The 23,657-nt window shown below is 41.2% G+C and overlaps 1 protein-coding gene across 4 annotated transcripts; it reads left to right on the top strand.

Annotated features, from left to right (window-relative positions):
• The first annotated feature begins 961 nt into the window (after window positions 1–961).
• On the top strand, window positions 962–23,191 carry psme4a (proteasome activator subunit 4a). Of its 4 annotated transcripts, XM_020105684.2 has the most exons (47): window positions 989–1,754; window positions 2,778–2,918; window positions 3,182–3,298; window positions 4,441–4,497; window positions 6,053–6,097; window positions 7,205–7,354; window positions 8,170–8,233; window positions 8,324–8,398; window positions 8,796–8,918; window positions 9,015–9,107; window positions 10,114–10,379; window positions 10,517–10,703; window positions 10,791–10,880; window positions 10,974–11,038; window positions 11,654–11,804; window positions 11,908–12,006; window positions 12,103–12,172; window positions 12,290–12,357; window positions 12,481–12,696; window positions 13,432–13,589; window positions 13,738–13,833; window positions 13,929–13,984; window positions 14,083–14,139; window positions 14,234–14,289; window positions 14,583–14,681; window positions 14,846–14,908; window positions 14,982–15,077; window positions 15,238–15,369; window positions 15,484–15,693; window positions 16,299–16,435; window positions 16,552–16,605; window positions 16,729–16,858; window positions 16,993–17,074; window positions 17,180–17,333; window positions 17,454–17,523; window positions 17,626–17,751; window positions 17,845–17,997; window positions 18,098–18,202; window positions 18,306–18,397; window positions 18,479–18,610; window positions 18,735–18,946; window positions 19,108–19,193; window positions 19,317–19,445; window positions 19,995–20,150; window positions 21,250–21,412; window positions 21,515–21,648; window positions 21,781–23,191. In XM_020105684.2, the coding sequence occupies exons 1-47, from the start codon at window positions 1,558–1,560 to the stop codon at window positions 21,913–21,915; spliced, it is 5,547 nt and encodes a 1,848-aa protein (XP_019961243.1). In that variant the 5' UTR covers window positions 989–1,557; the 3' UTR covers window positions 21,916–23,191. The 4 variants fall into 4 exon arrangements, with proteins under 4 accessions (XP_019961244.1, XP_069394726.1, XP_019961243.1 ...); XM_020105685.2 differs by lacking the exon at window positions 4,441–4,497 and having other exon boundaries at window positions 962–1,754; XM_069538624.1 differs by having other exon boundaries at window positions 16,993–17,333.
• Window positions 23,192–23,657: the final 466 nt, after the last annotated feature.

The raw sequence follows: 23,657 nt of genomic DNA, 5'->3' as shown, positions 1-23,657 counted from the left end.
GAGGCGTTTTGGTGGGATATAATGCATTTTCCCGCAGTGACGCATGGAAATACAGTCAGAGTGAGACCTCTCTCCTCTTCACTTGCTTCTTGTGTAGCTGTGACTTTAGCCACAAGATGGCGGCCGGTTACCGTTAACTACCAGATTCTCATCACCAGGGATGAGCAACCACAGACCATCATACAAACAGGATGACATCTAGAACAACTCACAACACCACTTTAACATTCATGGTTTAATTTAAAAACTGCATTTTGTTTTACTTTTGGGGAAAAAAAGATTTGTGGACTGAGACGCTCAACTTTATATTTGGCCTTTATAAAATGAGATAAAACCAGAATCAGGTTTTATTGGCAAACAGGTTCACACACACAAGGAATTTGCTGTGGTGCATAAATATAAAAAAATATAAAAATATGAAACCAATAATACTATAAACACCAGAGAAGACTGGATTGTGCAAAGTACAGTTAGTCTGTTATTTTCTACGGGAAGTTAAAGTGTCATGATAAGATAAGATAATATAATCCTTCACTAGTCCCACAATAGGGAAATGTTGCAGTATTACAGCAGCAATAGTCACAAATAGGCATCAGTACGTAAACAATGAGTTCAGAGAAATATTAATGGAAACTAATTAATACATTGTAAAAACTAGAACTATATGTGCAGTGTGAGGATATGAACATGAACCATTGTATTGCACAGACAGAATGATATTTGCACAGAATATGCTTAATGCTTGTTACAAATGTTTTGTATCTGTATTTCCGCATAGGTTGTTTTCACAGCATCGAGTAGATCTTATGACCTAAACGAGCAGCAGTGGAAAAGGCACCGGAGGACACGTGCTAAGTGGATTTCAAGTCTTCCAGTTCGAGTGGCCAGAAGGTAAACATTTATAAAAAGCATGAATGGAGAGGGGCATGCTGGGGACTGGAGTTTACGCCTCAGTGGCTAAGGGGACCCGGACGTGACGCGTGTGTTCTGGCTGGTAGCTGGGTGTCGTCTGCAGTCTGCTCTGCCGTAGTTGGATGGATCAGACGACGTCGACAGTCCTCTGGATGTGACTGTGATTTCGTAGTAGGGAGCTAACTGTAGCTAGACCGTTAGCGGATCACCAGGGGGGCTGTTAGGATAACGCTAGCCGAAAGAGAGGAGTGCGAGTGCCGACGCTTTCTCCCGACACACCGGTGTTTTCCGTCGGTCTTAACATTTCAGAAAATATGACGCCGATAATTTACGCGTTTTCCGGGAAAAGAAGCTGACTCAACTTAAGCTAGGTGGCTAGCTAGCGTGTTACCTAACTTGTGAATCCCCTAACTTAGCGTGTGTTTGTTAGCGTGTGGTTGTTATTGTGTGTGTGTTTGTGCGTTTGTGTGCGCGCGGGCCATAGCTACGGCTGGGGTTCATCCGTACCCGTAGCTCGGAAGTTGCTAGCTGCTACGTTAGCTGTCACATTAGCATAACAACCCTGCGCCGGGTGCTCTGTGCGAAGTCAAACAGTCGAGATTATTGCAGCTAGCTCGGCGAGGCTAGTCGGTTGGGGTCGGCAGCATGAAGAAGGCTCAGTCGGACACGCTGGGTTTCGCTCCTCAAAAAGACATAGTATACAACAAACTTCTGCCCTACGCGGACAGACTCGACGCGGAATCCAATGCGATTCTGAGCAAAATCAAAGGAAACTTGAGCCGAGCGGTTCAGCTCAGAGAGATATGGCCCGGGGTGCTGTTCTGGACGAGGAAACTTTCCACGTAAGTAGCACTAATCTCTGCCCTGCTAGCATAACATTAGCATCTAGTTATTATTCCCAGTCATACAAACATCTCTCTGTGCGTCTCATGTTCGATGTTAGGCAACACTGAGGCTTGAACTCGGTCCGGTGAATGACTGGCTCTGATCGTATCCGCCGGTGGTGAAAGCATGTGTTGCTCTGCAGTTTATTGTGTTTTTATGAGACTACAAACAGCCCAGTGTATCTGATTAGGGACGGCAACAGTTTCGTAACCGGGGCCTCAGACTGTGAACTACACAACCTGACACAGGCGGTGCAGCGCAGTAGCAGAGGGTCATTGACATTGCTGCTCTCCTTGTGTTCTGGACAGCTGACAACTCTCAAAGGATATCTCCAAATAAACACAAACACGTTTTAATCAGATTCTTGAGGAGTTGTGTTAGAGGATTCCCATTCACACCCAGCTCCTGATACGCAGTCTTTCATATGGTTTTAGTGTCTGTTATCTGTTGAAAGTTGACTGCCAATCAGATTAACCAAGTCTTGCGTTCACACCCTTTACATTCCTGCTTCAGTCATTTAGTAATATGTCACATGGCACCTGTAGAACACCGTTAACTTGACAGTGGAATATGACACAGAGAGCTGTTTCATTTTGTTGTACTTGGTTGCCGGGCTGATTTTAATCCATTTCAGTCCCCAATGCTGGCACACTGGCCTGTCCAAGAGTGAGTCATTGCCGGCTCAGAGAGATGGAAAGTTTACTGTGGGGTTGACCCAGATTCTGTTCGCTGGTAATACGGTATTTTAACAGTAATACAGACCTTTTATAATGGGCAATTTTAAAGGTCTCAATTAAGTTTTTTTGAGCTTGTATAAAATAAATGAGCCTGTGTTCTCACTCTCTGTGTTCCTTTTCTTTTGCACCAGAAAGTATAAGCACCTGAGTTTGTGTTTTCCATGCGGCTCACAGGTGCTCTGACTGTTTACTATACCTGTCTAAACTGGACCAATGATCCTTAAATCTGTATTTCTTATTAAGGTACATGAGGCTGTATGGACGGAAGTTCAGCAAAGAAGACCATGTACTATTCATCAAGTTGCTCTACGAGCTAGTGACGATCTCCGAACTGGAGATCAGCATGATGCAGGGCCTTGCTCGGCTTCTTATCAACCTCCTCAAGTAAGAATGGGCCCCATCTGTTTTACACAACACCTTGTACACATGTAACTTCTTCATACTTAAAATTTCACAGTAAATATATATTATTGAGTGGGCATTGGTTCCTCAAGATTCAAGGTTTTGTTTTAAAACCATGTAGGTTTTAAAACAAAACCTGAAAATCCACCACAGACTCAGACTAAACATTGAGATCTGCATTTTTTACATTGTGTTAAGTTGTATGAGCCATGATCTTTATATACTAATTCAATTTTAACTAACAGGAAAAGGGAACTGCTGTCAAGGGAAGACCTTGAGCTGCCATGGAGACCACTGTACGAGCTCCACGACCGGATTCTTTTCTCGAAAACAGAGCATCTGGGCCTCAACTGGTTTCCCAAGTATGCCTCTGTTCATTGTTATTGCTGTTTTCTATTATTATACGTTTTCAATGCATGCTTAAAATTGAAATTAGGAAAGGCTATTGATACATTCAGTGATGAGTGTGTTTTAAATGTTAAAATTGTACAAATTTGGTGATTTTTGTGGTAGATCAAATAACATTTAGTAACCACATTTGGAAATGTAGATGTTTTAATTTATTTTTTCTATGCTTTCCCCTCCACCTTTCAGTAACCATCAAGGTCATATTAAATATGTTCAGATCTTTTTTTTTGCCCCTACAATTCAACCTCTGTTTAGATGTTGAAAGTTATTACAGAGGAAAGATATTGTAGTAACCAGACCAAACATTTTGGTATTGCTGTACTTCCCTGTACATTGCTATACTAAAAACATTTAATTTTGAAATTGATCAATGGATCAATACTTTGTTGTGCACACTATATTGACCTGTACATTGCTGAACTTTTCCCAATTGTCCAGATCAAGTGTACCACACAAAGGCCCTTTCATTTTAACCTACTTTAGTTGTATTTTCATTCAAATTATAACTTGTTTTACTCTACTTTCATGAACTGTTACAGAATATTTCAGTCACATTTATAAATCAAGGTTAATCATTTCTCAAGTCAGTTTTTATACATTACTCTTCAGGGTTTCTTTAGACTGAATGCAATCTGATTGCTTTGGCAAATGTGGGCTGGTGGTTGGAGAATGGGGACGTGTTTTATGTAACACACCCTCCAAAACTGTGGTTTTTAGAAGGTAGAATGTTTGCTGTGAACTTTACTCTTAGCAGAGGTTTCAATATTGGTTCAGTCTTTTCAACACCCTTGGATATTCCCTATGATGGTCTTAGCAAGCAGTGCGAGGTGCTCTATTATGGTGCTATGGGAACATTGTATGTTCATCATAAAAACGCCTGGTTAGCACATCTTGTTTATATTACAGTGGATGAAATCAAGCTGCTTTGGCTGATTGATGACTCGTTGCTGTCAGAGAATTACCTCAATGCACACTAAAGTCTGACTACTTAATAAATTGTATAGTTTGATGCATCATATGTTTGATTTTTTGGGTGATTGGCACTTTATCACATGCTGAATGTGTTCTTTATGCCTTTGTCTCCTTTCACATTCAGTTCTCCACGGCCTCGTTCATCCTCTAAACTCATAATTCTAAAATTGGTTCAGAGGTGGTAAGGACAATACTTCTCTTTGTGTTTTTACTTTGAATTCATCGTTTGAGGCACTTTCTTTTTCTTTTTACATTGCATGTGAAAACAAAAACTGGACACCCCATACGCAGCTTGTTGACAGAAGAAAAAATGGAGACTGAAGCAATGTTAACATTTCACTCATACTGGAGACTGTCGCACTGCAGCTAACAGAGTTTCTACCCTTCTCCCACCCCCCATATTAAATATGAGAGCGCGATAATACACAGTGTAGTTTCTTTCATATTTTCCCGGGTTATTCTTTTAATCTTTCATGGTGGATTTCCCTTTTATATGCCATCGTGGATTGCATGGCACCTATAGGAAAAACAATCATGACGACCATGTTAGCAGATGATGCAGTTCATCATATTTATGATACATTATGTAACATTCATTACTCCACAAGCTTAGCAGTGGCATTAGCATTTACATTAATTATCTCTCAACTATAATCTGTTTGGCTCACGTTCAGGGGAATGTTTGCTTTTACATATCCCTCCTCTTTGCTCACACTGATATTAAATACCCCTGCACCACTACACAGCATTTTCAGGAGTCATGGAAGAGGGCTGTCTCTTGTCACGTTTCCTCCCCTCCTGGAATGTGTTTAGGTGAATGTGAGGGTTCACATCAATGCAGATACAAAGGTCATAGAGGGCTGTCTGGGGTTCCTTCTCCCTGAGTCCCTGAGTAGTTTGTTGCGGGACGCTTAGTTTGACTAGCTTTGTTGTTTTTGCTGGATTTTGCTGTGCATGAGTTTCACCCTGGTCTGTGGCCTGTGTGCTGTGGGCTTCCAGTGTGAAACGTTGGGGTAAAACTATGCATTTGTATGTATATCTTTGTATATTTAGTTGCATATTGGCTTGCAGAGTGTCACCCACAATTAATTTTGGAGTATTAAATGTGGAGTATGTTGGCTACAAAAAGACTTGAATGATGTGGGGCTATATAACCAGTTGTTGTTGAGTGGGGCATTTCCAACAAGGCATGGCTTGAGCTTGCATGTAAGCAGAGAGGTGGGATTGAGAATCAGGAGCTCAAAAGCTGTGGTTATATTGGTCCCAAGCTTTATGTCAGCATAGTCCTGCGTTTGCAGTTTGTTTGTGTTGCGAAACATTTCAGGAGTTTTTGATGTGTAAGATATTTTATCGGAAGTAAACCCAAAACCACCACTGTCATTGCTGTGATTCAGTTTTAAGTAACACGTTATGGAGGAAAAGTTAGACAAACTAGTAATGTAATATAAATCTGTATATTAGCATGAGGTCACCCAGGAAGGTCAACCACTACTGACATCAGTCACCATTTTCAGGGATCAGATTATGAGCCGTTAAAGTGTTATTACAATGTCCTCACTACATTAAATTTTGCTTTTCCACTGTTTACCCGTCAGGTGTGTAAAGAAGTTTTTGTGTGCATGCAATCAAAGTCAAATTGCATTGGTGTGAGGGCTGTTTAATTGTCACTCTAACATCAGTATATATCCACTGTTTGGACACGTCCATGACATTGTTTTTGTTTTCATTTATTCCAGCTCTGTGGAAAGTGTGTTGAAAACACTTGTGAAAAGCTGCCGACCGTAAGTACATCTTCCAATTTATTGTCTTTGAATCCCTCTCAATGTCTTATCTTTATATTTACGCTAAGAATTAGAGGTATATGAGTCAGATATGTCATAAATATTGCCCCTGCTAACTTGATTTACTGATATGAAGAAGGATTCATGGAAAATTACAGTCACGTAAAGCTAAACTGATAAAACAAGACCCTCTGTTTAAATGTTGGATGCTCCAGTGGCTGAACAAGCCCAGTGTTATGCTTCATCATTCCATAACTCCGCTGTCATCAGCCTGGTCCCTGATTGTGCTCACCCTTGTGGTGCACGCAGATATATTTGGCCAGCACTCGGACTCGTCCCCTCACTTTGCACTTAGGCAGATAATCCTATTATCTCATCTAATTCGGTCTTGTGCAAGAGTTTCCTGTTACGGCAAGAAGGGAGAGTGATTTGTGTTCAGTTGCTGAGGCACTGTAGATCAGCAGCGAGGCCGAAGGAAGTCACCTCGGTTGGAATTAACAGTTTTATCAAGGCCTCCAGTGGTTTGGGAATTGCTGAGGAGGCTAGGCGACCTGGTATAACCTGCAGGGTTTACACAAGCACATAATGAACCGTGAAAATCCCCCCATGGGACCATGAGCAAAGTGGAACTACAGGATTTACCCAAACGGCTAAAAATGTGCCTGGTTATTGACTTATAATCTCCTGTTTGTGGAACATTTCACTCAGCATTTAATTTTCAGAAGCTGTTGGTTCATCTGTATATCAGTCTTTTGTCTTGAAAAATGGAAACTGTTGCTCTAAAGCCATCACTCAAGGTCTTATCCCCTATTTATTGTACATGAATGTAACTGTAGGGTTTTTCTTAAAGTCTCACTGTCAGTGTTGTCAATAGTCCCGAGCATCATGCGTGTTCTGAGGTGTGAGAATGTGATTTGTATGTGACCTAAGAGGCTTGTCCATTTTCTTAGCACTCTCTAAGCTCCTCTGCTGGTCGAGATGCCTCAAGTGTCCATATATATCCATTCATAAGCTGGTGGATGATATTAATAACCCTCTTTCCTAACATGCCATTGGTTAAATAAATTTAAAAAAACTGATTGTAGTTCCCTCTCTTTGTTCATGCAGATACTTTTCGGAGTCTGCCACTCAGGAGATGCTGGATGAGTGGAGACCACTCCTTTGTCCGTTTGATGTCACCATGCAAAGAGCGATCAGCTACTTTGAGCTCTTCCTACCCACGACTCTGCCACCAGAGCAGCATCACATGGGGTTCAAGTAAGAAACCTCTCATCCTCTCCTATGTCTGATTAAGATCCAAGCCAGTCCTCCAGTCTGGAGATAGTTTGGTAGCCTTGGCACTTGGTAAAGAAAATGTCAGTAATGAGAGGAGCAAAATGCGTCTGTCATACATAAAAGGGTCCTGACGAAAAACCAGCCCCTAACACACATTGATTTCTATATTGAATTCCAGTACTTTTACCACTTATTGAAAAAAAACCTCATAACAATCTTTTCATTACCATAATTGTCTGGCTTTCCTGTTCTCCCACACCATTACACCACAGTGTAGATATGTGGTGAGAGAAGGCCCTTAACACTGCCAGAGCCTCTGTTAAATGTCACCTCTTACCTAATGCTTTAGAAGTGTTGCTGATTGTTGACCAAACACATACTTTCAGAGTCACTTTTGATTTATTTAAAAATATAACTTTCATCAGTGCAACAAAGCAAGTGATCATGACAGTGACTTTACTGCACTTTTCAGATCTGAACTCAAGCTAACTTTCATGATGAGAGGCAGTAAGCAGCAGGAATGCTGGACACAACCTGTGCATACAAAATTATGTTTTTATAATAAACTGACCCTAACCGTTCACCCTAACCCTATAAAAATAATCAGTGAGGAATGTTGATGATAAAAAAAAGCCAAAGTACTACGTTATGGTAGGAGTATAGTAATTTCAAGCCCCAATCTTTTCCCAGCCCGACGCTACATTCGGTGAAAGGTCACTTTAACACCTGTCTGTGAAAGGTCACATTAACTTAGTAAGCTTGTCCCCTGCTTTTCTAACCATATCATTTGTTGACAGGTTGTGGTTTGATGAAATGATCAGTTTATGGGTCTCTGTGCAAAATCTCCCAAGCTGGGAAGTGGTGAGTAGAGAAAAAATTGTTCAGAATATTTCAAAACACACTTCACTGTGCTGTGCTCACTGTGTGACATGTTGTCCTACTTCTCTGCAGCATCTGGTCAGTCTATTTGCCCGCTTGGCTAATGACAACATTGGCTACATTGATTGGGACCCTTATATCCCTAAGGTTTGTTGCACTCTTTTTACTGAACCCCCCCCTCCCCAGTACCTATGACACAATTTCATACTTGCTTGTTTTGAGGTTAGTGGCACATGCTCTCATGTGTGGTGCAACCTTTGTGGTTTTGGCTCTTGGTGTATATTTCATGATGGTTGCTTCCCGTCAGAGAAACAAACTATCGTGTTTCCTTGTTTATCCTGCTCAGGGTCAGTAATCTGGAAGTGACTTGCATCATGTTTGTGATTGTTTAGATCCTTGCTCTTTGACAACACCAGTATGTGTTACGGATAAACATAAATAGGGATATTCTACCTGTTTAGCAATTAAATGTCATGGGCTCATGAACTGTGTAAAAATAATCTAGTAAGACATTGAATATAACTTTTTCCCCCTTTCTTTTTAGATTTTCACAAGAATTTTGAGGAGTTTGAATCTCCCTGTGGGGACCAGTCAGATGATGGTTCCACGATATGTCACTAATGCCTACGACATCGGACATGTGGTGCTTTGGGTCTCATCCCTCCTAGTTAGTTTATTTTTCTTTCATGTTTGTAAATATTTACTGGTAAACAAAATGAGGAAAGTTTGTTAAAGGGAAGTCTGTTGATTGCGTCATTTTCAGGGAGGACCCAGCAAGCAGACCCAAGCACAACTCAGTGGCCTTTTCAACAGTATTACATCCTTCTTCCACCCATCAAACCATGGCCGCTGGTTGGTGAGTCACTTTCTACTTCTCTGGAGCATGAGTTCAATTAAAAGAAAGCATCAACACGTTTTTTAAGAGAATCAGTATGATCAGAGGTTGTAGCGTCTGATTTTCTTTCATATATAAATATTCAAAAAATATAACCTTTCTAGAATATAGATTTGAGTGAGAGAAACGTGAAATTATCATTAACAGTTAAAAAAAGGTAGATCCCAGTCATGATGGGTTGACTGCTTGCTTGTTCCAACTATAATTCCAGCATCATGTTAACATTGCCTAACAGTACACATGGCAGCAGCATTTAACAATGACAGAGGGCGTAGTCACTTGTCATAGTTTTTGCTGGAAGCTTCCTGAATTTCGTTGGCTGTCTGGGTTAACATCGGTATATAGTTCAGAAGTGGCATGTGAGTGAGGAGGCTGTGACGCTAAAAAGGTCACTGGGAACCAAACCACATGCCTTTCTGTTTTGAGGAACCTCTTGCACTAGATTTGTAATACCACATGCAACTACCTCTGTACAAGCCTTTATTTTTGGCAGGGGGGATGGAATTTTGTGTATTTCTGGCTGTTGTTTCGAAACACGTGAGAAGATCATCCACTTGGCGGTAGTTTTTGTTACATGTAAACAATGTTTTGCAATCAACCGAGTTAGGTCCCCATGTACTGTGGGTAAACAAGAAGGCTTATTCAGAATAAGGTCAATAGTAAGATTATTGGTTCCCATATTCATTTAGTAACTGTCACAAAATGAGTGTTCTTTGTCTGATTTAATGTCAATCAAGAGGTTTGACTGTACTGAGGTAATTTGCACAGACATGATCATACCTGACAAGCAGACAAAACAGTTTTCACAGTGAGCTGGTTTGTGGTTGTATGTTCATATGTCATGTGTGTCTCCACATGCTCCATACCACACCCTCTACATCTCCATTTGTCCAGAGTAAATGGACACACCTGTCTGTCACCCTTTTGTCATGTATCTGTCTCTCTGTCCCTCTGCCCTCATGTGCAGATGAAGCTCATGAAGCTGCTTCAGCGTCTCCCGGCCAGCGTAGTACGGCGGCTGCACAGAGAACGCTACAGAAAGCCGACATGGTTAACGCCCATACCAGAGAGCCACAAGCTCACAGAGGAGGATATCACAAACTTTGTGGAGAGCATGATGCAGCCGGTTCTGCTGGCCATGTTCAGCAAGACAGGCAGCCTTGATGCAGCCCAGGCCCTGCAAAACCTGGCTCTAATGAGGCCTGAGCTAGTCATTCCTCCTGTGCTGGAGAAGTAAGTGTTCACTGAAGCCTCTTCAAAGTTCTGCTTCTAAAGAATCTGGAGCTCTGCCACTAATTTTCTGCTTTAGTTGAGAGAAACAAATTTTGATGTTAAGACAAATGGCTGATTGTTCTCTGTTTCTGCAATAGAACATACCCCGCTCTGGAGACTCTAACAGAGCCCCACCAGCTGACAGCCACTCTGAGCTGCATGATTGGTGTGGCACGGAGCCTGGTGTCAGGTGGGCAGCGCTTTCCTGAGGGGCCCACTCACATGCTGCCCCTGCTCATGAGGGCTCTGCCTGGCGTCGACCCAAATGATTTCAGCAAGTGCATGGTGCGCTCCAATTTTCGATCCCCACTGTATTTTTGGTGACAATATAATGGTTAACTTCATAAATTAACATTATTCATATCCCTGCAGATCACATTCCAGTTTATTGCTACATTTGTGACTCTTGTGCCTTTGGTGGACTGTTCATCTGCCCTACATGAAAGAACTGACTTAACTGAGGTGATCAGCTGCTATTTTTCTTCCCTTTTCATAATTACTGTGGTATTTGATGAGCCATGCGTATAGCTTTTGTTGCTTTCTCATGATTTCCAGGTGGAAAGAGAGATGTGCTCGGCCTCAGCTGAGTTTGAAGACTTTGTGCTTCAGTTCATGGATAGGTATGTGGAGTTCTGATATAAAAACACACTCTGCATCAAAAGACACTTCACTCATTTGCAGCAGTTGCTTTCAGTAATGCAGGTGTGAACCCAGTGACGGATTCAAGTTCCCACTCATTAGTTAATCGCAATTAAGTCGATGTGCATTAACTTTGTAAACTAATGCAAAATGCACAGGAATGTAATCAACACCCATGAGACCAAGCATACTAGATTTTTCACACTTTTAGTTTGAATTTATGATTTAGGGGAACTGACATCTCTATGACTCAAAATAACAAACAGAATGAAAAATCTGTGATAGATTTTGTAAAGGAGTCAGTAGACAGCAAAAAGCGGTTTTCTTTGAACACACATACATTGTTCTTGACTTCAAATTGTGTTTTCAGTTGAGTTAGTGGTGTGCTCAAGGAGGTAGTTGGAAAATGAACGGATTTGAAAACTTGTTAAAGCATTTTACATATTGATTTCATAGCATTTTTAAAAAATAGATTTATATATTGATCAAGCTCTAAAACATTCAATTTGAAAATGTTTGTCTATTTGATATTTGAATTGAATAAAATCTCAATATCTTCACTTGTTTTTGGTAACTTGTTTTGTGTATATGTACAGGTGTTTTGCCCTGATAGACAGCAGCACTCTGGAACAAACTCGAGAGGAAACGGAAACGGAGAAGATGACTCACTTGGAGAGTCTGGTAGAGCTCGGCCTGTCCTCCACTTTTAGTACCATCCTCACTCAGTGTTCTTTGGACATCTTCAAGGTTAAGATTCAGCCTTCACGTTCTTATCTCATTTCACATTTTCATTCTCTCATTCATACGTCTATGTATAAACATGAACACATTTGTCACGTTATTTTAACAGGTGGCTCTGGTAAAAGTGTTCAATTTTGCAACCACCAACATCTTTGAGACACGTGTTGCTGGGAGAATGGTGTCTGACATGTGCAGAGCGGCTTCAAAGGTCAGTCAGTCCACTCAGACATTTCATATAGACCCCAAGCATGAAAGACATGTAGCCTATTTGTTTACTATCTCCATCCTGTGTTTCTGTCTTCAGTGTAACCCTGCAGAGTCTCTCAAGATGTTTGTGCCACACTGCTGCAATGCCATAAACCAAATCGCTGTCAGTAAGTGATCCCCACACAGGAATAAGCATTTCTATAAGAGTAGGGTTTTGAATGGATGACTTGTTTTCTTCTGTGAGTTTTTGTCATTTGCCTGACGAACATTTTGATGTATTACAGATGAGGAAGTGTTGAATGAGGAGGAGCTTGACAAGGAGTTGTTGTGGAATCTCCAACTTCTGTCTGAGGTGATTTAGACTACTCATGATTGACTAACCTTAACTTTTAAGTTTCTGTATTTGCCAATACCTCCCACCTATAGTTCTGTATTGAAACAATATGTTTTCCCCTTCTTGCCATATGCTGCTCAGGTGTCCCGTGTAGATGGTGACAAGATCCTGCCCTATCGCTCTGACCTGGTCCAGATTTTGCAGTTGACACTGCACCTCAAGTGTAAGCAGGGCTACACTCTCGCCTGCAACCTGCTTCACCACATCCTTCGATCTACTGTCCTCATCTACCCCACAGAGTACTGCAGCATGCCAGGAGGCTTCCACCAACCAATCAGTGACTACCTACCCATCAAGGTACAAATATTGATTGATTGATTTAATTGTAGTTTAAGTACGAAAGAAACGAAATTCACGAAGAAGAAGAGATTCTTTTTTAATCCCTCAAGGGGAAATTCTTTTTTCACTCATTTTTTTTACATGCATTTTAACCGCGAAACACAACCACACACATACAAAGGGCTCATAGACATGGAATGTGGAGAGAGATGGTGGAGTGATGGGCAGCCCCGAACCCCCTGCGAGCAATTGGGGGGTTCGGCGCCTTGCTCAAGGCCCAGGAGGTGAACTGGCACCTCTCCAGCTACCAGTACACCTTCAATACTTTAGTCCATGCTGGACTTGAACCGGCCACCCTCCGGTTCCCAAGCCAAGTCTCTATGGACTGAGCTACTGCCGCCCACTTGTGGTTTCCTCGGTTTCCAGCTTTAGTGCCGGCCTGGGGAAATGTATTATGGGTTATGTCAGTCTTAAAGTGCTCTGTAATTAATGGCGTAGACATATATTTATTTCTCTTCAATTAAATGATGTAGTGTATGGCTAGCCACTTTAGAACTCATTCCCTCTCTTTTAGCCAGAAGTAACTCAAATAGACTTGTGCCAATAGAAGTCCAGTTTTGGATAATGATAATGATTCATTCGAATAACTCGAAAGTGGATATCATTTGTCAAGCTGTGTCATGTAAGACAATTTGTTTTTACAAAAATATGTGTATAGTACAAGTTTTTTTTCATTGTTTTTATTGCATGTAGGACTGGGGTCGCCCCGGGGACCTGTGGAATTTGGACATCCGGTGGCACGTGCCCAGTGTTGAGGAGACATCTTTTGCTTTTTATTTGCTGGACCTGATCCTCCAGCCTGAACTTCAGCGCCTTCAGAGATTTGCACAGGGAGAACAGGACATGAGCAGGTATGGAGGAACAACTGAACACTCTGAGTTTTTTTCAGACATATGATTTTGATTCTCACTGATGACAGAGCTGTAGACTTCATTTAGTCCAGGCTCTGTAATGGATTTATACTTTATATTTGATAGTTGTTGGTTTTGTGTTTTTCAGAGATGATGTCCTACAAAGTCTGACCATTGTTCAGCACTGCCTGCTGGGTGCTGGGACTCTGATGCCGCCACTGAAAGGAGAACCCATCCCTGAACTGTGAGCGGCTGCATTCTCATTTACATACTATGTCTTGACATTCATTTCAGATGTTCAGTAGTTAAACTGGTTTCAAACCTGCTTTCTCTATCCAGGGTCCAAAGCATGGTGAATCTAGATGAGACCATCCTCTACACAGGAATTGAGTACGGTACGTATATTGAAGTGGGATGATAAAAGTTTGACTCACAATAGATATTAAGTTTTTTGTTGTATAATCTTCCACTATAATCTTATCTCCACCTACAGATGCATCCAGAGAGAACTACAGAGATGCTGTCTGTAGTGTAATGAGACTGCTGCTGCGTAAGTGTCAGCTCATTTATGTGTCGGTCTTGTGAACTCTTTTTATTTTTTAATCGACACATAAACAACTTTCTCTCCTGACCTCTTCTTTCAGAATACATCCTGGAGCACTCTGAGGATGACACCAAGTCTCTTTTCTCCATCATCAAGGTGGGCAAGCAGTAACATTATGACCCGTATACTTCTATGTCACCAAAATGCAGCATGATTTATACCCATTTATTACAAATCCTTTACATTCACGTGACCTAAATTCACATGATACTATTGAAAAGCCACAGTAGAGAGCTGTGTATATGTTATGTGCTGTGGGAAATTATGCAGACACAGTCCATAACTGATTTTATTTATCACTCAAGTCTTAAACTTATACTATCTCCATTAGATGATGTATTGATCTTATCACCTAAGATGATTCAGTATTTTTGTCTGTTACCTTTCAGATTATCAGCGACCTGTTGCACTTCAAAGGTTCTCACAAACACGAGTTTGACTCCCGCTGGAAGAGCTTCAACCTTGTGAAGAAATCAATGGAAAACAGAGTGAGACATCTGACATTTAAATTTACTGCTGTTATATTTGTACTGTTTCAGAGGGATTCAGAAACCTTTTAGTGTCTCCCTCCAGGCTCAGATAATGCACATCAATGACGCTGATGTTACATCTTATGTTTGAACTGAAAGTGGAATGCTTTTTGTATTTGCAGCTTCACGGCAGAAAGCAGCACATCAGAGCTCTGCTAATAGACAGAGTCATGCTCCAGCATGAGGTAAATCATCAATATATCAATTATATTGTTGGATATCAATGTATTTCCCTCTTTAACTCTGTTTTTTCTTCAGCTGAGAAAGCTGACTGTGGAAGGATGTCAGTACAGGAGCATCCACCAGGAGCTGATGAGAGATCTGTTGAGGCTTTCCACAAGCACCTACAGTCAAGTGAGTTCTTCAGGACATCTGTCTACATCTTATCAAGCCATTGTCAGTGTGTCTACCCTATTTATTTAATTATTTGCTTTCTGTTCATTTCTTTGACACATTATAGATCAAAAAGACTATTTGACTTCCACCTAAACAAAGATGTTTTATGTACTTCCAGGTTCGCAGCAGAGCTCAAAACGTCTTGTTCACTGCACTGGGAACCTATAATTTCTGCTGCAGAGATCTAATCCCCCACGTCCTTAAGTTTCTCAACCCGGACAACAGCAGTGTAACACAGCAACAGTTCAAAGTATGACAGTCCCCTCACTCTGTACCATTAAAACCCTCAAATAAGGATGAGCATTTTCATATTTAGGAATTTACATTTCTAATTTCCTCAAATATTCCCTCTGTTTGTCACCAGGGTGCCTTGTACTGTCTTCTGGGAAATCACAGCGGGGTGTGCCTGGCCAACCTGCACGACTGGGAGTGCATTACGCTGACGTGGCCCGCCATCGTGCGCTCTGGGCTCAGCACAGCCATGTCTCTGGAGAAGCCCTCCATTGTGCGGCTCTTTGATGACCTTGCAGACAAAATCCATCGGCAGTATGAGACAATCGGCATGGACTTCTCTGTGAGAAAAACACTGAGAACCCCCACACAAATCTATCATACAATTAAAGACAATAGTGATATCTGCCTTCTTATAATAATGGCTCAATAATTTATCATATAGGTGTTCATAATTTCATAATAGCACTTCATCTCTCTGCTGTAAGATCATTTTTGTATCAGTAGTGTGGGAAAGGTTTGGCTGACACTACAAACCTCACAATACAACTGTTATAAATACAAATCATTTCTTACAAAAAGAGTAAATATAACTTATTTTATTACATTTTTACAAAGGGACAGTTAACATAACTGTAAAGGAGACGTTTAATAAAAATACATCAACGATAAAAAAACAATCAAACTTGAATCACAATTTATAAATCACAAAAATACAGCCTATAAATGAGATTATCAATATTTATTGTGTAATGCCCAGTGCTTATTGTCTTTTCAGTGAAGTTATTTGTTTAAGAAGCACATCAGATTGTACAGTGACTTGGTGGAGGAGCCCTGAACATCTTACTCTATAATTGTAACAATAACTCTCTTCCAATGAGGCCTTGCTTTAGGTTTTTTCATACAATCAGTTCTGATATGTATATTTTGTCTTTGTCATTGCTTTAGATCCCTGCTGAGTGCTGTGCTGTGGCCAAACAAATTATGATCACTGGAAATCCTCTTCCTGAGGAACCCGTCCCTTCAGAGGAAGAAACGGCAGAGGGTGTAAAGAGGCAGGAACTCAAGAACTCTGAGTCTGTTCAGTAAGTTCACACCAGCAACCAAACAAAGACTCATCACTGTCAGATGATGTCAATAAAGCACCAACAATAGAATTGGTTACAATAATATGAAATAACAATCTCACCTTTTCTTGAAGGAAATACAAACACCTCATTGGCGATCTGCTGGACTACCTCAGCAACAGGAACATGTAAGTTCAATATTTTTTGTCATCAAATGATGTTTGTACATGTTTATGCACATATATACACGTACTTTGATATATATAGATACATATTATTATCTGTAACACCTGCTTTGTTTATTGTTCCAGGCCTTGGAAGTTTGAACACATTTCAATTGGCTTCCTCTCATTGCTGCTGAGAGACGACCACGAACTTCCACCACCTGCTGTTATGTTCTTTGTCAAAAGCCTCAACCATGACTCCCTCTACGTCCGCAAGGTCTGACATTCACAATTTACGACACATGCAGTAGTAATGCTGTGAAACACTATAACAGTGTTATCAAACTGTAAGGATGCCCGACAGCCTTTCCTGTAGACATTTTGCTTGAAATGTCTTATTTTCTCCATTAGGTGGCGATATCAGCTGTAGCAGGGATACTGAAACAAATAAAGAGACCCCACAAGAAAGTCCCTGTCGACCCCTCTGAGCTTTGTAAGCATCATACGTTTGTTTTCTCTTGTGTTTTTGTGTATAAACATGATTGTTTGTGTCTCGTTTTAATTCTAGATCTCAAAAATCTTGACTTATCTCTGCTAGGTGGAGTGAAGGAGCTCAGTGGTAAAGTAGCGGGAGACCGTGCAGACAACCAGTGGCTTCAATATAACAGCAGCAGTCTGCCACGCACACAGCAGGACTGGGATCAGTGTGTGTTTGTGGAAAAGACTCACTGGGGATACCACTCCTGGCCAAGGTCCTTATTTTACACCTGCATTTCTCATCCCTTACTTAACTTATCTTTCATTGCCTCGATATATCCAGGATTTGCCTTATGGTTGTTTTTATTTACCATTGGTCCATTGTTGTTCTCTAGAAAATTAATGATGTATGCACCGCTGGAGGAACAACCCAAACAGAATCTGTCCAGAGATGAAATGACAGAGGTTTGTGATTTAACATCATACACACCAAAAAATGGACACCTTCAGTATTAGAAAATTATATTAGCTATACATTAAAATAAATGTTCATGTCCTTTTTAACAGAGGGAGCAGATCATCTTTGACCATTTCTCAGACCCAGTATTCATCAACCAGTTCATTGAGTTTCTGTCCCTTGAGGACCGTAAGGGCAAGGACAAGTTCAGCCCTCGCAGGTTCTGTTTGTTCAAGGTGAGATTTCTCCACATAATTCTCATGTGTAACTAAAAACACTAAAGTCAGCCAAATAAAAAAATAACTTCTTTCCTTCTTGTGCCTTTCCAGGGATTGTTTCGCAACTTCAGCGATGCCTTTCTGCCAGTGCTGCAGCCACACATGGAGCGCCTGGTGGCAGACTGCCACGAGAGCAAGCAGCGTTGTGTTGCAGAGATCATCTCTGGGCTGATCAGAGGCTGCAAGCACTGGAGTTACTCAAAGGTATGAATTTAAAACTCATGTTGCAAGCTGATGAAGAATGTCCTTCTCACCCTCGATATGTACAAACAAACCAGGACGCACACTTCTGCTGTGTTTACAGGTGGAGAATCTTTGGGAGCTGTTGTGTCCACTTCTCCGTATTGCCCTGTCAAACATCACAATAGAAACTTACGCTGACTGGGGAACCTGCATCGCCACAGCCTGTGTAAGCATCTCTGATCCCTTATATTCATCTTGTTTTTATCCTTCCATTCCCTAAACTTGTCTATCTCATGCTTACTATCATACAACTCTTCTGGCTTTTACAGGAGAGTAGAGACCCAAGGAAGCTCTACTGGCTGTTTGAGTTGCTAATGGAGTCTCCAGTAAATGGCGAGGGTGGCTCCTTTGTGGATGCCTGGTGAGTAGAATGGATGCTGCATGGAGCAGACATAGAGGTGACTGACTTACTCTGATGATTTTGCGTCCTTTTCCTTTCCAGCCGTCTGTACGTGCTGCAGGGAGGCCTGGCTCAGCAGGAGTGGCGCGTTCCAGAGCTCCTTCACAGGCTGTTACAATACCTGGAGCCCAAACTCACACAGGTCTACAAGAATGTACGAGAGCGAATCGGCAGGTGAGTTATTGTCCTTCACACCCCAGGCGAACGTGAATGCATCATTTGACATTATTAACTTTAAAAAATGATTTCTGTGGTTTTTGTTTCTCAACTTACGCTCTCTGGTTTGGCCTCCTTCCAGCGTGCTCACATACATCTTCATGATTGATGTAAACTTGCCGTTTACCCAGCCGACCACGTCTCCGCGCATCTCTGACTTCACAGAGCGGATTTTGTTGCAGCTGAAGCCTCTCAATGAGGGCGACGAGGAGATCCAGAACCACGTGATTGAGGAGAATGAGGTGGGGGGGGTGCAGGATGAGAGGACGCAAGCCATCAAGCTTCTTAAGACAGGTGGGTGAAGAACCTATCAATGTTAACTCAGCTGTCACAATTAATACTAGTTAGAATAGGGAATTTATTTTAAACAGAAATTGTATTTATTTTCGTCAAACATGGGGGGGGGGGATAATTTAGAAAATAAGATCAACATAAAATACATCTGTCTTCTGCAGTGCTGAAGTGGCTGATTGCAAGTGCCGGTCGCTCCTTCTCCACTGCTGTGCCAGAACAGCTGCGGTTGCTCCCCCTGCTTTTCAAGGTGAAACACTCATTCATTCATAGCAACTAGTATTGTCACTACCCGCTTTAAATTGTTTCCTCTTGACGTGTATTCAACAATGACGCTAGCCCACACATTCACCATCTCCTTCCTGTGCTCCAGATTGCTCCAGTTGAGAACGATGACAGTTACGATGAGCTGAAGAGGGACGCAAAGACCTGCCTGTCTCTGATGTCTCAGGGACTCCTCTACCCGGAGCAGATCCCCATGGTCCTCAGAGCTCTGCAGGAGGTGAGTCATCTGGCTGCTGTGGCTGTTATTCCACTTCTCACCTGTACCACATGACTGGGCACAACCTCGTCTTTTAACCCTTGAGATCAATAAGAAAAAAGATGAGAGGTCAAACAGAATTTGACTTGCTCACGATTCATTCTTAAATTATTTAGCGCCATTAAATATTGTCATTATTATGTGCAGCTCCCTGAGACATAAAAATATAAGAGTACTGTAGATTATTCCCATTAGGCTGCATCTTCTTTTGCACTACTGGTAGCAATATGATGACAAATGTAATTTAACATTAAAATAAAGACAAATAACCAACATTATATGGAAAGTGGATCAACTGATAATCAGAAAATAAAACGGTTCCAGGCTGTGGATTGATGACATGCAGAGAAGGCTTTCAATAGTCTTCATGTTCACAAACTCTGATTCTGACATTATTTCCATTATTATAACATAGATCCTGTACTCATCCTGACCTTGTTCTGTTCCTTTTGTCAAATTCATGCTCAGTGTCTGTTATTGATGTGGGATATGTCCATTGTTCTGTTACAGATTGCTGGCAGCAGCTCCTGGCACGCTCGCTACACGGTGCTCACATACCTCCAGATCATGGTTTTTTACAACCTGTTCACCTTCATGAGTGACCAGAAAGCGGTGAACGACGTGCGCTCGCTTGTGATACAACTGCTGGAAGACGAGCAGCTGGAGGTAAACTGCAAGCAGCTCAATGTTAAAGCTCATAAGAAATGTTAACACTAACAGATGAAACATTCGATCAGTCTGGCGGAACGGTAACTGGTACACAGTTGGAGACATGAACAAACACATGGCTGTCTGATTATATAATCTCCAAGCTATGGGCCAGTACTTGTTTATGCTAGCAGGCACTCTCGCTGTCTTTCAGTTTCACTGTAGTGATTCAGCACTCTCCTCCTGGCTCTACACTCATCCCCACCCCTCCAGTCCTCTAGCTGTTGCTATGGAAACCACAGGCTGCAGTAATCTGTTGCTATGGAGATAACGTTCAGATTGAAAGAGGATGAGAGGGAGAGGGGATGGAGTGGAGACAAAGGAGAAGTGGGGGATGGATGGAAGAAGCCATTTTTTGTTTGGCCTCTTAAATTAACCTACGCCTGGTTTATAGTTTATATGAAGGGTTTGTGCATGCATTAGATGTACATATGAAAACACATCTAATGCATGCACAAACCCTTTTCTTTTATTATATCACTGAGTAAGCTTTATCACACAAAACACAGAGCTTGACTCATGAGGAATGTGCCTTCCTTTCAAGAAAAAAAAAAACATGTTAGTTTATACTGAACTTAAAAATGCACTGAAGAGAGAGGCTGTAACCTATTTGCATGAGAGGTCTTATTTAATCTGAGGCCTTCTCTCTGGAGAATGCTGCTCAAAGATCTGGATAAAACCCATTTAAAGAATTAAACAGAGAATAGAACCATTAAATGTGCTACAAAGCATCATAACCCTAGCTTGAAAGTTGCACTTACCTTCCAAATTTAATTGAAGCACAATGTTTTATATGATACGATTCAAATATTCAGTTAAAAGACAGTCCTCAAGCTATAGTCCAATTAATTATAGGTAATGTTTGCTTTAGTTTTTCAATTACTTTTCCTTTCTTTATTATTTTATTTACTGGCAGCAAGTTCTAGAACAATCCGTTTTTAATATGTGTATTCATTTGAGTCATTGTAATGTGTGTTGTAAGTAATACTGTACTGTAACAACCCCATACACTGTAAACTACAACTTCCCATCTCAGTTATCTGCCTTTGTTTCCCAGGTGAGAGAAATGGCCGCTACTACGCTCAGTGGCTTCCTTCAGTGCAATTTCCTGTCCATGGACGCCCCTATGCAGGCACATTTTGAGGCCCTCTGCAAGACGTCCTTACCTAAGAAGAGGAAGAGGGAGCTCGGCTCCATAGTGGACACTATTCCCTCTGCTGGTAAAGAACTAGCTTAGAAGGAACTCCTCAATAATATGTGATGGTGTTTTTACTATGCTGTTGTCTCATTTTAGTTTACTCCCTCCTGTTGTGTTTTTGTAGACCTGGTACGGCGCCATGCTGGTGTTCTCGGGTTGAGTGCTTGTATTCTGTCCAGCCCGTACGATGTGCCCACTTGGATGCCGCAGCTCTTGATGGACCTCAGTGCTCACCTAAATGACACACAACCTATTGAAGTATGCGTAGTCACCTATTAATCACCGTACATTGTTGCAGCGAGCCTAATTTTCAGTTGGCTCGCTCTTATAGTGTCTTCGCTGAATAAGAAATTTAAATATAACTTGTGTTTTTATAACTTTGTTCCTTAGATGACTGTGAAGAAAACTCTGTCAAACTTTAGACGGACTCACCATGACAACTGGCAGCAACATAAGCAGCAGTTCACAGACGACCAGCTGCTCGTTCTGACTGACCTGCTGGTCTCCCCCTGTTACTATGCCTAAATCCTGGTAAAGCATAGACACGTGACACCGTTCTCCAGGAATACATTTCATCGAATGTCTTCACATGCACACCCAAAAGATTTTAAACATGAATCATCACTGAAGATCATCGATTGAAACTGCTGAGGGGATCATCCCAGAGAGGATAGGAGAAAACTCCTGGAGCCACCTCTCTACAGTTGTTTGTGTGTGTCTCACTTTTGTCAGCGTGGGACGACTGACTGCACAGATTGAAGCCTGCATGGGCCACTTGGCTCCAGTTCTTGACTGATGCTGTGGTTAAAGACTGGCACACAAGTCAACTGAGTTGTGGCACACTGAATGATTGATAATATTTGTATTTATGTATTTAGCTCCTTCACATTTCTACTATACTTAATATTTAAGGATCAATCATTGCAGGGATGAGTGACCTGCAGTTTGTAACATTACTGTACAGCTCCCCCCCTCCCCTTTTTTTGGTTTGTTTGTGTGCATGTGCACGGATGTATATGTGTGGGTGTGTTTATGGGATGCTTGAAGACATCTGCTGGTGTCCCACACATTTCTCAGGATTATGTCCCAAGAATCAACTCTGAGCCAACACGATGTCCAATGTAGGACATACTCTTTACTATCTTTCGATAGTGAAGCATTTGTTGCAAGCTACAGAGAATTGACTATTGAAGAATGGTCTCTTAGGGTTAGACTTGAACCTGCAACACACAATGTTTGTGTGACTGTTTGATCTATATATGATTATATGCATCATGTATGTATATATCATCGTATAGCAAATATGCACAAACATATTTATTTATTTATTTGACCTTTTTTTGAAGTGCTAACTTTTGTTTTTCTCATTGGAATCATTTCTGAGAGGAAGTAGATGGCGGAACTTCAAGAGTCTGTTCTCATCTACTGGTGCAAAGGAAGGGAGAGGGCTAACTCCCCACTGCTGTGCTGTGTGACACGTTTGCTGTGAGGACCTTAGCACAGTTTGATTAGCATTTCATGTATCTCGGTGCAAGAATATAACCAAACTGCCTGTCCATAATTGTGACCTCTTCCCACTTATCCTCAAATCAATTTACTTTTTTCTTTTTCTAAAACCCAGCAAAACGAAAGTTCTGGTTTGCTTATGTTTTCCCCTGATGACTTGAAATCAGTCACAGCATTGAAGCATTTAGTACCTCACTGATGTATAGTGTAGTGCCAAAACTGCAGTGATTTTCTTTTTTTTAGATGTACTGTTTGCTTATTGACTGAAATGAAAATAAATTGTTTCTAACAAAAACTGCATTTGTCTTTTATTCAAGTTTTTACACAGCACTAAAAAATATTATCTGTAGTAAATAACTATGTATATATATATCAGTTCAAATATATAGGTAATATTAATAAAACAATTGTATTAAGCCAAAACTGGCTGGCTGAATTTTAAAAATGGTGTGGTATATATACATATAGTGTGTGTGTGTGTGTATATATATATGTACAGTGTGTATATATGTGTATATATAAAAATGGGTGTTTTACACTATATAGTGTAAAGAACCAGTTTAAATATCAAGACTTGTGTTTGTTTCCTTATCGAACAGAAATATCGAGACTGATGGAGGGAGGCTGAAGTGGCTCGTGTTGCCATGGTGAAGCGCTGGTCGGCTGCGGGGTGTGACGTGTGACAGAGACGCTGTGATTATGGTCTGTTTCTCATCGTTGCACCGTGAAGAACACGAACCGAGGGAGAATGTCCTTTAACG

Source organism: Paralichthys olivaceus, chromosome 14 (assembly GCF_024713975.1).
Source record: "Paralichthys olivaceus isolate ysfri-2021 chromosome 14, ASM2471397v2, whole genome shotgun sequence".
Taxonomy (NCBI): Eukaryota; Metazoa; Chordata; class Actinopteri; order Pleuronectiformes; family Paralichthyidae; genus Paralichthys; species Paralichthys olivaceus.
The sequence above is the reverse complement of the archived record's forward strand: the minus strand, read 5'-3'. Positions and strand labels throughout refer to the sequence as shown.

What these genes read in the sequence shown, in the direction of transcription:
- psme4a (XM_069538624.1), top strand. Translation starts at nt 1,558, where the DNA reads ATGAAGAAGGCTCAGTCGGACACGCTGGGTTTCGCTCCTCAAAAAGAC. An exon ending in GTGCTTCAGTTCATGGATAG is followed by an intron (nt 11,039 to 11,653) that starts GTATGTGGAGTT and finishes GTATATGTACAG; the next exon opens with GTGTTTTGCCCTGATAGACA. An exon ending in GGCTCCTTTGTGGATGCCTG is followed by an intron (nt 18,398 to 18,478) that starts GTGAGTAGAATG and finishes TTTCCTTTCCAG; the next exon opens with CCGTCTGTACGTGCTGCAGG.